Here is a 17,657-nt window from a genome sequence, read left to right on the forward strand (position 1 = left end):
ATAAATATACATCCAAAAGAAGTAAGTATTGTGTGAGGCTAAAGATGTATAACGTATAATTGAGTGCTGCATTAGCATCTTGATTCTTGAGACATACAAAATTATTTTCTGTTTACAAAATGATTAATTGTATGCAGAAAAACCTCAGCTTAATAGTTAGTCTAAGAAAAAAAATGAGCAAAAGAAGTATAAAGAAACTTTATTACATCAAATTTCATAGGTACTGCCTAGGATTAATTGCAGGTAGTAGTATCTACTGGGTTGTAGTTACAAATTAGAAGTATGAAGAGAGAGTAATGAATCTAAACGGTGTGCCTGGGTTAGAATGTTTTGATGAAACATTATATATTATTGGACAAAGAATGGTTTCTGCATGCAATGTAATGTTCTATCTTGACCACATGTTCTTGCTCAAACACTACTAAAAGAGCTAAGGCTGATTAGTTTGGCATTCGTTCTAATCTAACCTCTCATGATTCCTGCCCTTCTTTCTTATTCTTGATACATCAATATCTAGAGTTGGGAAAAGAAGAAAAATTGTTTGAGTGACTTGTTTGTTTTTCTCTTATTTTAGTCAGATCTAGCCATTTAGTTCTCAAGGCCAGTCTGAGTGTCATGTTTTTTCTGTCCATAACTGCAGACTTGGGATCAAATTAACGCAGATGCTGCAGTTTTTGTCTACTTTAGAATCTCTGAAATACAGTAAAAGGCTATAAACTGTTGGAACATTCTCACTTTTGATCAAAGTGTTTTTAATAGCTCATTAGAAATCAAACTTGAATTTTTTGCCTGATATTGCAGAATTACAGGAAAACTGAAACCCAGAAAACACATTCTTATAAGTATTTTACATTGAGTCTGTATAAGTTAGACTATGAGAAAGTGTACCCAGTGTCTGACTTTCCCCTTTTCTGGCAGGGAAAACTAGTTTTATCACCAATTTCCATCTATTCCTCCTATCAGGTAAACATACATATATATATATATATACACACACACACATATTTATTCTTACAAGTGGTTACTTCTTGCTAGTGTAGATTCTCTGTAATTGAGACTTTTTGTAGAAAACCACTTGATAATCTCTAAAAATGTAGTTTGAGAAACATTTTGGTGAGAATGTTTTTTCATTCTATGAGATCAGACTGTGAATCCTTATTCTTGAATTGAGTGTTCAGGGAATATGAAAATAGACATATTAAATAATAACATGTACTGATTATTGCTGTATCTTTTTGGTTTAATGGTATGCGATGACTCTCTTAACAAAAATATTACATATAACATTCTGTATTTCAGTGTACTCAAACTTGTGGAGATGGAATAAAGACAAGACTGGTGATTTGTCAGCTTCCTACTGGCCAAATGTTGGGTGATCAAAACTGTGAAATTCTAGACAAGCCACCTAATATGGCACAATGTAATGTGCATTCTTGCCCTGGTGATGTTTCATGGCATCGGGGACCATGGAAATCGGTACGATAGCATTCACTAATATTCTTTGCTTTCTTATTCTTTCTGTCGCTCTATTCCCACTTGCCTTTTAAAAAATTATATTATTTTATTTGATAACAGTGAAATAATAATGCACGTGGAATATAGTCTATGTGGTTTTATTAAGCAATTGTTCCTGCAGTCATTGGATTAAATGGGAAACGGCCATTTACTTCAGTGGGAACAGTATCATGCTCTATAAAACATCATAGAGAATATTTTGAAAATTATCAGAAATCATCACAGCCAATAGCAGTTCCTAGTAGGTTGTTCTATTTTAAAAGGTTATGGTTTGGTCTGTGTTTAAATTTGAAAGTGTATGCTGTAATTTATACTGTAGTATTACCTACATATTTATATTTGTAAAAAAAAAAAAAAAGCTTTTCAGTGCATAACTTTTTCTCATAGTATATTTAAGTATAAAATAATTCACACACTTGTATATTACACTCTGTCATCAAACATTTACTCCGTATTACATGTATATTTGTGTATAAAATTTTATATTTGTGGTTTAAAAACAGTGACTAATTAAAGCTGTCTATGTATAATTATGTATGTAACTATAATATGTTATTTTCTACATGTCACTGTCTATTAATGTGTAAAACTGCCCACAGTAATCACCAGTAATCTTTAAAATTGCCTCTAGCAGATTATTAACATGCTGAAGCTCTACAATATAGAGTACGTTATATTTCCCAGGCTGTGAATTTGACAACGATATTTATTTTTGTGCTCAATAAGGAGAATAATGGGAATCAAAGGAGGTGGGATCCAGTTCTGGTTCCGTCAAAATCGGTTAAAAATGTGTCATTAACATCCCTGGGAGATGGGCTAGGATAGCAGTTCTTTCTTTTCTTTTTTTTTTTTAAATAATAAAATCATATAATTTGGTTCTTCAACATGGAAACATTTTTCAAAATATTGTCCAATTTAAACTTTAAATAATTTATTAGTGTTTATATAATCTATTCTAATTTATTGCAAATAGACTTTAAAATTACATTTGAATTAATAATTTACCAGTTACCTCTTTCTTCCACTGTGCAAAACTGAGTTTCAGGGTTGTGTTTAACAGACAACAGAGTATCTCATTTAGCCATTAGCCAAATAATTACTGGTGACTTGCTAATGCTTAGTTAATGTATGTACTTCAGGTGCAAGCAAGGCATTCAGCACATAGTTGCCTTCGAGCTCAATGTTTGTTTTGCTTTTAGATCGAAAGTTATTCACAGCCTGTTCCCTGAGTGATGCAGTTTGTCCTGCATTAATAGGTTACCTGTAAGCTATTGTAACTTAAGTATGACTTAGTTTTGCAAAGATTTTCATGTTGGTTTCTATATCAATTCACATCAAAAGCCGTAAAAAGTCCTTCAAAACCTAAGTTTAGAATGGAATTTAGTTATCAGAGAGAGTTTGTGGCCTCTGTTTTATATATGATTGCAAGATCTATGATTATTCAGTAGTAGTTTTAATTTCACCACACTGTCATATGGTGTTGTGCAGAAACAAATGTAGCAGATTCAGGAAATAAAAACAGGCCCACATATTAAATATGCTGTCACTTTTTAGTAATTTAGCTAGTTTGAAGGCTGCCAACACACAAACTTCAGTTGATTTTTGTCTCTATTCAAACAGCAAAATTTATTAATTGAGGACAACTATTATGAAACAGTGAAAGCTTTAGTCACAGAAACACTGTTGTAGCCTAGCATAAATGGCTTTGCTTAGCTTTCACCTATGCGTGGTGGTATGATAGTTTGGCAATAGCTCATGGCTCTGCCTATCTTAGGCCTTTCTGGCATGCTATACAATATGCTCTAATATAGGGGGCTGTTAATGACTGGACAGTCTTGGGAGGCTGCAGTCATCAAGATGTCATATCTACATTTATTTCTTTATCTGTAAAAGACAGTAAGAACCAGATAAAACACTATTTATATTTTTGGTAAAAGTATTGAGTAATATTTATGTCTGGACAGCAATGCATTACATTTTTATATCTACTAGTGAGATTCCAATGTCAAAACTTAAGTAGAAATTGAAATGCAAGACTTCCCACATGTAGTGTAATTTGCCATAATAGATTCTGCCATCTTTTACATCTGATATGCAATACAAGGAGAGGGTGAGTAGAAGGAAGGGAATTTCTGAGCCATTGCTTTACCTGGAACAACTTCTTGACCTCCTTGAATAATGACCCTGTCTCTGACCCAACCAGCTCAGAAATGAGTATCAAAATTGCTTTAAAAATCTTTTCCTCATTCTGATGTAGCTTTGTCTAAACTAGATCTGAACTAAAAGCTCTGCCTCTTGGGTTGTTCCAGCTTTTACATAGCCAGATAGTTTCCTCTTGGATTTTAGATTCCAGCAGAAATAGATTCAGAAAAAGTCAAAGTAGCTGAGAATAATACAGAATCCTGAGTCAAGAACCTGCTCTACCATGTAGAAGGATTCTTCTAGTTTATCATTTGTTAGTGTCTTCTATACTCCTTTCCATATTGGGGCATTCTGACTTCTTCCACTAGCTATCACTATTTATTTGAGGATAGAAACCTTTTAGCAATATGCCTTGTAAGTATATTTCTTCCAGGTTTTGATTCATTTTACACAACACAATTAAAATCAAACATAACTTATAAATGGAAATAGGGCAGTTGCAAGGAAGGCTCTGTTTATGATTTGAAGCCAGAGTTCTGGTTGATGCTTTCTGCAGTTTAGCAGCTATGGGCTGTTATACTTCATAGTGTCTATGGCTACTGGAGCTGACCGTTACAAAGCTTGAAGGCTATGTACTCTGTTGTTGGTTTCTGCAGTTGTCCAAACACATGTGAGGCAAGTCTCAAATTCTAAAGGCTCATAGCACTCTAGGACACTTTCTCAGAAATATTATGTATATATGGAAACTTTGATGCTTTGAAACTTTAATTCAGTCCAGAATTTTCGTATCATGATATCTAAGCCAGAAAGGTGCTCTGAAGTTTTACAGGGATGATGGCTAGTAAACGCATCCTATTGCCTGTAGCTTGAATTCGTTTGATCTGGAGGTCATTGAGAGACTCTGATAATGATCTTTTTAGAATGTTACATCTTCCGCCCTCATAGTTTTGTGCAAGTTTCTAAGGGAATTTTCTTTAATAAGAACTGAATCATGCTCATCTCTTCCCCCCCCCACCTTTTTATCAAAACCCAAAGGAGTGGATTTATACCCAGTCTGTGCATCTTGACAGTCTGCCTTGTTTTCAAAGAATATTGGTGTGATTCTTAATGTAAACGAGGTTGATAAATATTACACAAACATTCCTAAATTCAAGTGTTTCAAAATTTGAAACATTTAAGATTTCATTGCCTAATTGGCATTTATCTAAGTACACTACCTCTTTTCTGATACACAAAAATTACAAAACAGATTTATATATTTTGATATATACATATTTATAATGTATTTGTAAGTTAAATGATACTTGAGGTAAATATAGCTGCTTATTTTAATGGAGTTGCACCACTAGTAAATTTTGCCCATATATCTTGGATATTTTTCTTTTAGACTAGTTTCACTGGTGAAGGACTTGAGGCAGTGATCCAAAACTGCATGAAAGAATTAATAAATTACAACCTAAGAAATATGGAAACCATATGTCATGTTATATAATGTCAAGAAAAAATCCATAGCTTTCTGACAGCTAGCTTAGAGTACTTTGTTCTAGTATTGATCTTTATTGTATCCCTTCTTTCCACAGTGCACTATTAGGCTTTTGTGTTTAGTCCATGCAGTAAGAGTTCTGTTTTATTGCATTAATGTTCATCAGAGTGGTTCAGGTTTTCTGACCCTAATGACAAGAAGTTGTTTTCTTACTTAAAGCATGGCAAGAGAGAGTATTACAAATTTGCAAAGGTATAAGATTTTTAAAATTAACCGTAATGGCCAGGTTTAACAATTCTGTGCTAGGAGAGTTGTAGAATAATTTATCTTAATTGAGTTCAAGAATGCTGCTTTGTTACTTCTAATACTAAACTTTTTTTCCCTTTGAACAGCATTTTCTGTATCCACATGCTTTAGTATTCTTAGACAAACAATCCTCTGTTACCTGACACAAAGTTATGTGGGAATATAATCAAATCAACTGTTAGTTGGGTCAATGGTTATGTTTAGATACAACAAATCTTCAGATACATAGTGCAGATACATACACAATCTTGCAAAGCTTTCAGGTATAGCACCAATGTAAAGTAGCTACTAGAGAGTAAAATAGTATTTTTATCAGTACTTGGCTAGGAAATAATTTGACACACAGTAGAAAGTTAGGAGATTTCCAGTGCCAAAGGCCTGGGCTGGTTCCTGGGCAAAATGTGTAATTTGAACATGCGTTTTGTTTTACTCTTCCTTCTGCTGTTCAACAGGTGATAACTTTTACTCATCTAATATGCTTTGCTTAATTGAGTTTTTTTATGGTGCCTTCACTTCAAGGACTGTATTTAACTAGTAACTGAATCTTCCCCCTTTTATCTCAGTTTCTTTTAAGGTTTTGGTATTTATCTCTTGGTTAAATGGTCATACCTTCATTTCTAGTCTCTTTTTCTATGCCTCCTAGGTTGTTGCTGTGCAACAGAAAACGGGTTTAAGTTTGTCAAAATTCCTGATACATATATACTTTTATGTGCTGTGTACCTTTCATTTTATCTATTTCCTTAAATGTTCTATGAAGCTTGAGGAAGAATTACACTAACAGAATAAAACAGGCTGTTCGTATATGGGAAGACAATACCTTCCAGCTTTGCATAGTGAGGAAAGTTTGTTCACATTTTCAGATGACAAGAATTTTGATATATTTAGGAGTTTGATTTTATTTTTGGTGCCCCGTATTTTTTCAGTGCTTACCACAGCCCTTGGAGAGCTAAGTAGCCAAACAGCAAGGTTGCTGCTTAGGCAGCTGATGGTAGCAGTTGATGTTACCTTGGAAGCTTTGTGTTTCATTAGGTCTTTCACTCTTGTACGAGTGTAGATAGCAGCCTAAATTTTATAAGAGGCATTTTAACCAGATATGTCACAACTTGAAATATATATTTGCTTCTCATCCTTTCTTTAGGAAGAATACATAGCTGGATTACTGAATCCAGATCGTAACTGTTACCTAAAGGTCACTGCGGCCGTCTATTATCAGTAAATCTTCACAGCATATTTGAAACCAGATAGTTTACTGTGTGCATGTCTTAGCAGCACAGGAGACTGCTGTAACGTGAAGGTAACAAGTATTGCCACAAATACAAACAGTTATGCCTTTGCTCTGTACTGTCCTCGGTTTTACCTCAATCAGTCTTTTTGAGGTGTTCTAGTTTCCTCATCTGAACAGTTTCACATATAGTCATTGTACAGCTTTGCTGCTAATCACTACCAGTTACAGTTCAGAGTACAGCAAAATTAAGGTCCATCTTAAGGGTTTTATTTTCTCCTAGATTTTTGTGAAAACATCTACATTTGTAATTTTATTTGAATACCAGTGGAAGAGGTTTTATACTCTCTAGTGTGAGTGAATTGTAGTGCAGTCATTAGCACTTTGTTTTCTTACATTTGTTTTCTTAGCATGTTGGGCTTCCTGCTTTTTTACTTCACATTTATATCATGAGTTGAGATATGATACATCCAGTTCTTCTCAAAGTAAAGACTCCTGAAGGAGTCTTTATCCCAAAATTTTACCATATACCAGTTGTGAAGTCAGGTAATAACTGTAGGATTCTACTCTTAATTATTTTTGAAATTTTTTAAGATACTTTCTGTAGCTAAAGGGATCTTAGATTAAAAGTGGACAGACACAGTGTTCCCAAGAGTAGTACTTGTGCAGAGTGCTTTTACGCTGTTCTAACACTATTAAAAGAACAAAACACTGACAACAAACTAGTCACATTGATTTTACTTTGTTAGTCAACAAATTATCACAGACAAGTGTTTCACTAAATATTCAAATTATATTAAAAAAGAAGTCCCACAAAACTACAGTTTGAGAATGTTAGTTTTTCTGAGTTATTTGGGAACAGTCTAAATCTGATTGTGCTGAGGTGTCTTTATTGACAGTGATACAGGCAAGATTTAACCCCTACAGATGATAATTATATTTCATTTGTCTGAAATGTTGATAATTTTTTTTCCTCACTCTTAGAATTTTTACGTAATTTCATAAGCGCTATTTGTGATTTCAGAGAAAATAGGCATAAAAAGAGTGGATCAGCTCATCTTCTAAGTTACCTTTAAGTGTCAGAAATATCTTACTGCTATTACTTACTGCCCTTCAGACAGATAATGTAATATTCTTTAAAGTGGTTGTTTTTATAGTTCTTTAGTTTTCATTTTAGCTGCTCCAGAATAATTTCAGAGTAATTCTGTCTTTGCACTAGTGGAAGAAATCTATTATTAATTTAATGACCATAAATTTATTTTGTAAAAATTGATATTCCAGTCCCCTTCCAGTGTTGTTACTGCCAGGCATCCCACTGACTTCTGCAAGAGCAGAGGCAATCCAGACTTGAATAAGTAAAGTATTTGTTTTCATTTTAATTGAAAAAAAAAATCTTGCTATGTGTAATAAGTGCCTTCATTCACTTTTTCTAATGTGTAAAAAGTATTTATATCTTTAAAGATAATCTTTTATATTAAAAGGGAATTGAGAATCAGTGAACTTGGTTTTCAAAACCATCTTCAGTCTTTTACCTCTACTTCTGCTGCTGCCTAATGTTGAACTTCAGAATACCTCATTACCAATACAGCACATTTATTTAATATCCCACTGGCTGAAATCTTAATGTTATCATATGCTATTAATTTTTTTAAACTTTGGAAATGGGGGGTGCCTTTTCAGAGATAACTGATAGCATATGTCACTACCCAAATAATATCATAAAACAGACTTGGGATAGTGGATTTCATTTAAGGTAATTCTGATAAAAATGAAAGGAAATATTTGTTTCCAAAATTCAAAAATAAATATTTGTGTACCGTTCATCAAGTTCAGAGGAAATTTTTCCATTATGTTGCCTGTATAGGTTGAAATAATAAATAAGTTATAATGTATGTGTGATAATTTAATGACTGTTACTTGTGTCTGTGAAATACAGCTGCATTTTAACCCTTCTTTTTTATGCATGTTGTGTGGCTTTGTGTTTATATTTAATGTGTCCTTTATTAAGGAATGCTAATGTTTCAAATCCATAAAAAATTTAAAAAGGGGAGGGGATGAGAACTAACCACTTTTGCTAAAAGTGAGGGGGTTTTTTTACCACTGAGTAATATTTGTGTTGCAGTTAACTTTGTATGACATTTTAGTGACATTGTTTTCATGGGGGAAACTCTTGAACAGAAAAAACCCCAAAACATTACAGATAAAAGTAGCAATTGATGCTGTTGAACTGCTGGACTGGAATAGGTAGTTGGCAGATGATCTTTGTTGGTAAAGCTTAAAGATAGTAGCTGTTGAACCTTTTGCTTGAGCTATAATTTTACGGCCCAGTCCTGCTCCCAATTAGTGACAAAAGACATAGAAAACTGAGGATCATAACATAATGCTCAACTCCTTAATCTCAAAGACACAGCATGTTTTTTTACATTCCTAAAACACTTCTACATGAGGTTTTGCAGAACTTTCAGACCTTCCATTTTAGAAAAAGGACAAGTAAGAGGGGAACAGAGTGAAAATAAAACCAGAATAGCAGGAAAGGGGAGAAGAGCAGGTAGTCCTTAATACCATTCCTAAATACGTATAGTCATTTAATGAGAATGAAAGGAATGTGAAGCTACTGATGTGTTTACTTCTTCTTTGCAGAGTTAAAACTTTCAGAAAAGCTGAAGGGTTCTGGGTGGTCAGATCTATGTGAAAATCATTCTGAGCTGCCTGTATATATGTGGCAGTTTTGAAAACCCCAGTCACAACTCATAAATATTGGTTTAAAGTGGTTTTGAGACCCAGATTTAAAAGTTGTTAAGCATGAAGTATTAGCATATCCTAACACTTACAAAGGTTAGTACTCAAATATTTTGGTTACCTGGTATGTGTTAGGAAATGAACAAAATGTTCTATAGTTCTTTAATATGGGAGTTCCTAGGCCTTTCTCTGAAAACCGGGGTTTGTCGGAGACTTGTGACTCCGCTAAGATAGACTGCTGTATTCATCAGTGTATGTTCTAGCATGCATCTATCTATGGCCCTTTCACTTCAAAGAGATCAGGATCAGGCACTTAGACTTCCTGCTGAATCAGTCCTTCAGAAATTTGCATGCATGCTCATATTTATGCACATGACTAATGTTGGAAAGATTGATCAAGTAAATTGAAAATATACAGAAGAGTGACTTAGGTTGAAAACAAAATGGAATTCAACGTGGGAAGGTAGGTAAAATATTGTATTTCTTATTATCTAAAATATAAACTTTTTTTTGTGCCCAATTAATAATTAAAATAAGTTGTGTTATTTTTCTTAATTATTTAGCTGATATTTAGTTAAGTGCCATAATGAGTTAAATTTTTATATGCCTCTAAAAAGTTTGAAAAATTTCCGACAGTACTGTATCATTCCAGTATATATTGCTTTGTATTTCCAGTTTTCTTTAAAGTTCAAATACAAAACCTTAGTTTTTAATCAAATGAAAAAGTGAAGTGAGACTTTTTATAGAGCAGACAGACACACAGAGCTCATGTATTTCTTATTCCTTTACTTTCTGAGCTACTGTCTTGCTGCTGCTAACATGATTAAAAATGATAAATCAGAGATTGCAATTGTTGGTATGCAGTGTTTTCTCTGCTCATTTTTAGGTTTTTGCAAACTTGGCTAAAACTAACTGGTCAACTGTTGTAAGCATGTATTATTTCTGGTTACTTTTGTAATTGGTTAATTGAAAGAACCTTGTCTCTTAAGGTAAAAAAGGTGAATCCATAAAATGAAGTTTTAAATTGTGAAAAGTTTGTAAGCAAATGGTTGTTTCTGTGCAACCCCTTTGTGCAAATGTAGCTTCCAAACCAGAGATTCTTCATCATGTTAATAATATGGTCCAGCTTTTATTAAGACCTGTGAATAAAATGTCACTCTCAAGGGGTGAACATTACTTTTCAATAAGAATTCAGATTATGTCATTCCCATGCATTTATTCAGTTTTCCTGAGCTTCACAAGAGGCAGGAGGCTATCCTCTCTGTGATGCAGTCTGTTACACCATGTCCAGTTGTTGGAAGCAACAGTGGATTCACTTTGGGTTGCTGTTTGGTTTTCATGGAGGTTTGTGAACACGACTCCTGGATGGACGCAGATACATCTGTTGTTCTCCATTTGGAAAATGTGTCCAGGAATTTATCCATTTATTTGAAACTGAGAAAAAAACCCTGCATTTCTTTTGCTCACACTGGATTTCCCTGAAGTCTCCTATCTCCATTTCTGCCACCCTTCTTTCTTGATGCTTGCACTTTAACAACTGCTTGTCTCCAGTGCTGCAGCCTTCATGTAATTCATTGCTTAAAGGTGTTACTACTGTTATGTGACCGTGGAATAAAGATGAGACTTGCTGAAGTCTGGCCAAGCCAGAAATTTGATGTCCGCAATGGTGTAATTATAAAAATGCCTGTACCAAATACTCTTTAGGAGGTATTGAAGGCGAAGAGCAGGATTGCTTTTAAGTCTTGTAAATTTGACACAAATTTGTACTTGTGGATTACAATTTTCAGAAAGATATAGTGAGGGTCTAGCTCTGTTCATGTTTGCCATTGATTTCTGAAGGAAAGGTAAGGCAGAATTGTCTGTTGGGCTTGATTTGTTGCTGTTTTTAATTTACCACTGTTCCTGTATTTTTAATTGTGATTTGCCTCAGCCATCTGTCTGTTGTGTATATCATTCAACTGAAAGATGATAAGTTAGATGTGTGTACCAGATATGTTGTCACCGGAATGCTGGCTAAGTAATGTAGTTTATCTGTTCCCTCCCAGCAATTAATAAACTGATCATACTTCTCATTGTTCTAATATATATTGTCATTAATTACAGTGATAATGTTGTTTGAATAAGGGCTGATGGTGAATTTCTTAGCAGAGGTACATTCAGACCCTTCAGTGATGTTTAAGACTTGCACGTGAGGTAGCAGAGCCTACCAAATGGCTTCTGAAAGCAGGCAGAAATAGCTATTGTTTTTCTGATTCTCAGGTGGTAACCAGATGCAATGTATTCAAATCAAGAACAAGTAAGGCAGGAGGAAAAACTATACAATTCAATTTTTACTGTAATTGAGAGATGAAATGGAACATATAAAGGAAGTGTTAAATGAGATATCAGATGCATTGTGTTATTACTGTTGAAGGAGAACATGTTAATCATCAACTCATGAAATCATCATTATTATTTTTAAATTTTAAAAAATATCAAGTAGACATCAACAGAAACACAAAATATCTTCAGTTAGCACAAGGCTCATTTTGTTGTCATCCTGTAGTAGTGTTAGCATGCCTGCCACTGGTAGATGGTTCTCTTGTTAGGTTACTGTTGTGTCTAATAGTGAGCTCTTCTTCCAGGGAAGCTGAAACCTGAAAGAAAGTAAATCTGGGGGACAGGTCATGACAACAGAGTCTGATTTTGGACTTTGACTCAGCTACTCGTGTTCAAGTCCAATAAAGTATGATACTCATTTTCTGTGAAATGAATTTGTCTTTTTCTAGCCTTTCTTGTATTTTTGCCACTGTTCTGTTCATCTTGTTTTATTTTCCTTATCTTCCACTGTGCCAAAAAACTTTCCATCAACACTCAAACAATATCGCCATAATCTGTGTAGAATGGCTTTGCCACAACACAGAATACAACATAATAATTCTCTAATGCCTTGGATTATACTCTTAAGGAAAATGCAGATATGGAAACCGCCTTCCTGTGTGTCATGACTTGTCAAAAATTTCAGTCAAATTTGGTTCCTTGTTATGAAATTTAAATGTGAATATTACTTGGGCCCAGATTTTCCAGTCTGAATTTTGTGATTAGTATTTTTTTAGGCTTTATGGTGAACTTTTATGAAAGTCTTTTGTTTTATTTATCAGTTCTAAGTCCCCATAAAGCTTGAGATTTTTATCTGGCATTAGGAATTTTCACTCTTTATAGCAGCAGAATACTGGAGTTGCCTCCAAGCAAGTCAGATAACACTTTTCTTTTGAAAGAAAATGGATAGAATTTTGTCTAGAATCAAAATCTTGTCCCTTCTGAGTTGTAAATTAATTTATTTCTTAAAATGAAGAGGAATAAGACTTTTAAATTTTTAGGAGGAAAAAAAAAAAAATGCAGGAAGAGTACTTTTATAATATGTAAAGTATGATTAGTCACAGAAAAAACTTTCTGAAAGTTTTTTTCTTTAATGAGAACACCTGAAGTAGCACCTTCTATGAAATGTAGTTCTTTGGGCACTGTATTATTATCTGAGCATGTCCTTAAAAAGGACTTGGATATAACTGAATATCCACCAGGATCCAAAGATATAGGTAGTGTAAAAGCCAAATCCTATAATTGCTAAAATAACGTTTCAGCTGTTTTGGTGGTTCTGTTGCTCTTGTGTTACTGTAATGGCTAAAAGCTTGTTTGAAGATGTAATTATGCTATTTGTATTATGTAGATAAAACAAAGAGAAGGTTGCCAATTAGAAAATCTTACAGTCTTGTGAGATATATGTAGACAGGTTGGAAATACACACAACAGTGAAGCCTGGCTGAGTATCACAGTAGGTGGGGAGCTGAGCATTGTAACAACCTGTTTTTCAAATGCTCTGTAGTTGACATCAAAAAGGATGCTGGGCTTTAGGCCGTGACTGGCAGAACGGTGGTGTTCATCATGAGGGAGAAAGACAAGACAGGGCTTTCAAAGAAGGACCTAGTCATGTATTTATTTGTGCTGAGGTAATGGGTAGTGCTTTGAGATGTCAGAGAGGCTAAATTAAAAGACTTATTAACAAATCTGACTAGAATGAATAAATGAAATTCTGTAGGTGATCATTAAGTGGAATTTCAAGAGTTCTGGTTTTGATTTTTCCAACAGCTGCAAGGAGTATGGTTGTTCATCTGCCATCCAGGCAGATTGCTGTTTTGCTCGGAGGTCTCCCTCAGTAAGGCTACTGCCAGCTGCACAGCACAAAAACTTTTAACGCCATGTGGTGGCAACTTTAAATATTGTCTAAAATTCCTCTGTAAAATCATCAGTAGAGTTTGACTTCTGCAGTCATGGTATCAACTTACCATCAAGATATGTCCTGATGATTCTGACTTCAATATAATGAAGGGTTTGTTTGGGTTGTGTTTGTTTTAATCCTAGTAAATGCCATATATATAATTTCATAGCAGTTTTACCTGTCTTTAATACTCTTTATTCCTTCTTCATTCCTACTTTTTCCATGTATGTATATTTATGTAGTTTCTCATATATGTCCACCTATTAAATAGATATACTTCAGCAGCACGCTTGGAAAATAATTTTTCAGGAGTTTTCCATTATCCTTCAGATCAAAGTTGAAACAAAATCATTATCTTAAAAAGAATCTAAAAAAGGCTGCCTTTTTATGGAGCACAGAGTACTCAATCCTGTCAAAAAAGAAATGGCCATGGACAGTAGACAGGTTAGATAACATCAAGAGTTGCTGCTGTCTCTGACTTTGCTCAGCTGCCACATGCAGCTGTTAGGTCATACTGCAGCACACTCCTACACCCTCACTGGGATTGGTTTGGAGAGCACTGGTGTTCACATCCATGATTACATATCTGGAAGCCCTGGGAAAAACCAACATATATGGGTGGTGGAACCTGGGTGTGTGCTTCTCACCCTGTTACGCAGCCAGAGTGAGTAGAAGTGCTTCTTGGGCTGACCTCGGAGAAAATTATTACTGCCTTCTTTTGTTGCTGAGAGGAGTGAAGTTAAAAAATTCTTATATTAGGTGGCTGCAGATGATGATGCTTGGAGCAAATCATTCTCTGGTTTTTATGCCATGAGAGACGTAGGTAATGGCTGTTACTTTGCATGAGGGGCCATCCTTCCTGAACTTCTGTGTTGAAGAGAACAGCTTCTGAAAGGCAAATTTACAGAATTGCCTCATGAAAAATGATGAGAGAACTGACCTTTAACACTACTTTTCTTTATAAAAATCTTATAATATATTCTACTCCAAATTTATCATTTTTTTATTAATTAAAAGTCATCGAGGTGAAATTGTTGGGGAGGAAAAATGGTCTTCAGATTTAAGATTTTGAAGTAATGCTATAAATAAGTTCAACTCAGAACAGTACTTTTACTTGGAAGCTATCAATACAGAAAAAGTGTTCTCATAAGTACCATAATTTTGATACAAACTGATTTACATATAAAAATTTTATCAAATGATACTTTCTGGATTAACTTTACTTCAACGTTAACTAGAAAAACATGATTGTAGCCTGCAGAACCTAGTCATAACTAACTCGGGTGTTAAGTATTACAACTGAAATACTAGGGTATTTTTGGAGGATCCAGTCACAGAGGAAGGAGGGTGGCTTTCTTCATGTCTTAGAATAAAGAGACTCTGAGACTCTCAAGCCTATCTACGTGTCTGCTAATAAAAATAAACCCTACAAATTACAGCAATACTGTTGCTTGTAGTGGATGGAGAAGAATTGGGGATAAAACTGCAGTTCAGATGTTGTAACAAATTTTCTCAATAATTTAGGCTAATTTAGGCCTAATAATAATTTAGGATAATTTAGGCCTAATCCAGGCTTAGTAAGGAATCAGAAAGGACTTCAGACAGCTTTAACAAGTTCATGGAGGATTCAGTCTTGGACAGCTAATCCTAGTTTGTATTTTGTAGGTGGTGGTTGTTGCAACAGCTAAAAATTATGCCTTTTTCCTGGCATAGAACTGGCAACCTGCACTGTAGAACTCGAACAGAAGAAATATCCATACTTTTAACCTCTCTCTGCCTAAAGCGTGGGAAAGAACAACAGTTAAACATCACGATTACCTGTTTGGTTTAGAGAGGTGTGATTAGACCATGCAGTGCTGTACCTAGTTTGGTTTTCAGATGTGCTGAAAACACATTTTTTTAAAAACAAAATGTTAGTGACCTTAGAGACCCAGTCAAATTGTATGGTAGGAATTCATCTAGGTAGTGATTGGATCAGAGGGTAGTATAGCAGCCTTAGTGGGAATACTGTTCACACTTACAGGAGGGAAGTGCATTTATTAATTTATGTTAAACATTGTGTGATGTTTGCAGTATGATTGCAAATGTTACTGCAAAAGTGGTTTTCACTCTAGATGTTATCTTCTGAATGTCATCTAGAACTGCAAAGTGGGAAGGCCACAAAAGACTTAAAAGAATAGTAATACTGGGTATATGCTTGTTGGGTATATGTTTTTTTTTTTTTGTGGCATATTTTAACTGTAGTGCTTCAGTGGATACACAGCATACAGTCCTGGATACCTCCTTGTAAAAAACATGCAGGCAGTTGGAGTGTTCAGAAGACAGCAACATGAATGGTAAGAGACTTGGATAAATGAGGAAAGGCTGGGATAGCTGTTTTTTAAAACCAAATCTATAGAAGAATGGACTGAATGAGGTATTCTTCCAACACAAAATCAGTGGTTACAAAGAGGTGAGTGTTTCTGAGTCTGCTAAGGGTAGAATGAGAAGAAAACATCTTATTTAACAGTAAGAGAGACTATCATTAAATCTTAAGATACTTTTTCTAACTATAGGGATGGTTCTGAAGTGGAAAAATGCATGCAAGGGATGTTGTAGCCTCCCTGTCATTGAAGACAAGATTGACTGATATCAAGAATGGTCCAGATACAACTGATCCCAACTCTGAGCAGCAGATGGATTGGATGAAGTCTTTGAGTCCTCCTTAGCCTAGCCTTCCTCCCTTCCATTGCTATAACTTCAAAAGCACAGTTAGAAAAATGGCAAAGCAGACTTACAGACTGCAGGTGCAAGGAGGACTTAATCAAATCAAGACATTTTCTGAACAGCGGAGGAATGTGATATAACACTGAACTTTTGAAATGAAGCTATACTCAATGAAGTGACTTTAAAATATCTTCAGTGTAGCTTCTGTAGTTAACATAGCTGTAACTTAGATGTAACAGTAAATCATACAGATAATTCTTGGAGTTCATTCTTTCTGAGGAGTGCTGGAATGTTTGATCTTTTGTAACCATGGTCCTTTCTCAGCTCTTGAACTAATAGCACGAGTGTTTGTTCTTGTTTTAGTGCAGAATTACTGACTCTGCATCAAAGAATTCAGCAGGACCCAACTACAGAGTCTGTGTTGTTTCTTGATGGTAATCTATGTACTTAAATAAGGAAAGAATATCTTTTTGAATACTTTCACCTGAAAAATACCTGTTTTGTGCTCAAGCATCACAAGGACCCCTGGGGAGAGGCATCTAACAGGGAGGAGGCAGGCACAAGAAGAGGTAGTTCTAATATGGCAAATGAAAAGTTGGCGTAACTCTCAACTGAGCAATGCTCAAAGTAATATTTTATTAGTGTCCTGTGCAGTAGTGGTTCCAGTCTACTTCTAGAATAATTTTAAAAGAGCCCAAACAGACTTCTGGGCTAACCAAAGATCATCAAAATGCAGCTTGTCAGACAACTCAAGCAACTACTGTGTTTAACCCTGTAGGTTTGTAATTTTTCTGATGCATTATATAAGTTTGTCATTTTTTTTAAACTGATCTTCCTGTCCAGTCACAGAAGCGACTGACAAAAAATTTAAAAAGCGAGGGAGAAAATACTATTTAACATTTTTATTTTATTTTATTTTATCCTTTTTTCAATGCTACTGTTGTGGCTTTACCCCACTAGGCGGTTAAGCCCCTCCCAGCCTCTCGCTCACTCCTTCCCCAGTGGGATGGGGGAGAGAATCGGAAGAGTAAAAGTGAGAAAATTCATGGGTTGAGATAAAGACAGTTTAATAAGGAAAGCAAAAGCTGTGCGCACAAACAAAGCAAAACAAGGAATTCATTTACCACTTTCCATTGGCAGGCAGGTGTTCAGCTTTCTCCAGGAAAGCCACATGTAACGGTTACTTGGGAATACAAACGCCATCACTCCGAACATCCTCCCCTTTCTTCTTTCAGCTTTATATGCTGAGCCTGATGCCATACGGTATGGAATGTCCCTGTGGTCAGTTG

General features: G+C 35.0%; 1 protein-coding gene across 1 annotated transcript in view; it reads left to right on the forward strand.

The window, feature by feature from the left end:
- ADAMTS20 (ADAM metallopeptidase with thrombospondin type 1 motif 20) overlaps positions 1-17,657 on the forward strand; it is a 100,454-nt gene that overhangs the window by 62,700 nt on the left and 20,097 nt on the right. Inside the window, exon 28 of the mRNA XM_074903020.1 lies at positions 1,300-1,476. Within this exon, the coding sequence (XP_074759121.1) occupies positions 1,300-1,476 (177 nt within the window). The remainder of the gene's footprint in view (positions 1-1,299; positions 1,477-17,657) is intronic.

This window comes from Athene noctua, chromosome 3 (genome assembly GCF_965140245.1).
Source record: "Athene noctua chromosome 3, bAthNoc1.hap1.1, whole genome shotgun sequence".
Taxonomy (NCBI): domain Eukaryota; kingdom Metazoa; phylum Chordata; class Aves; order Strigiformes; family Strigidae; genus Athene; species Athene noctua.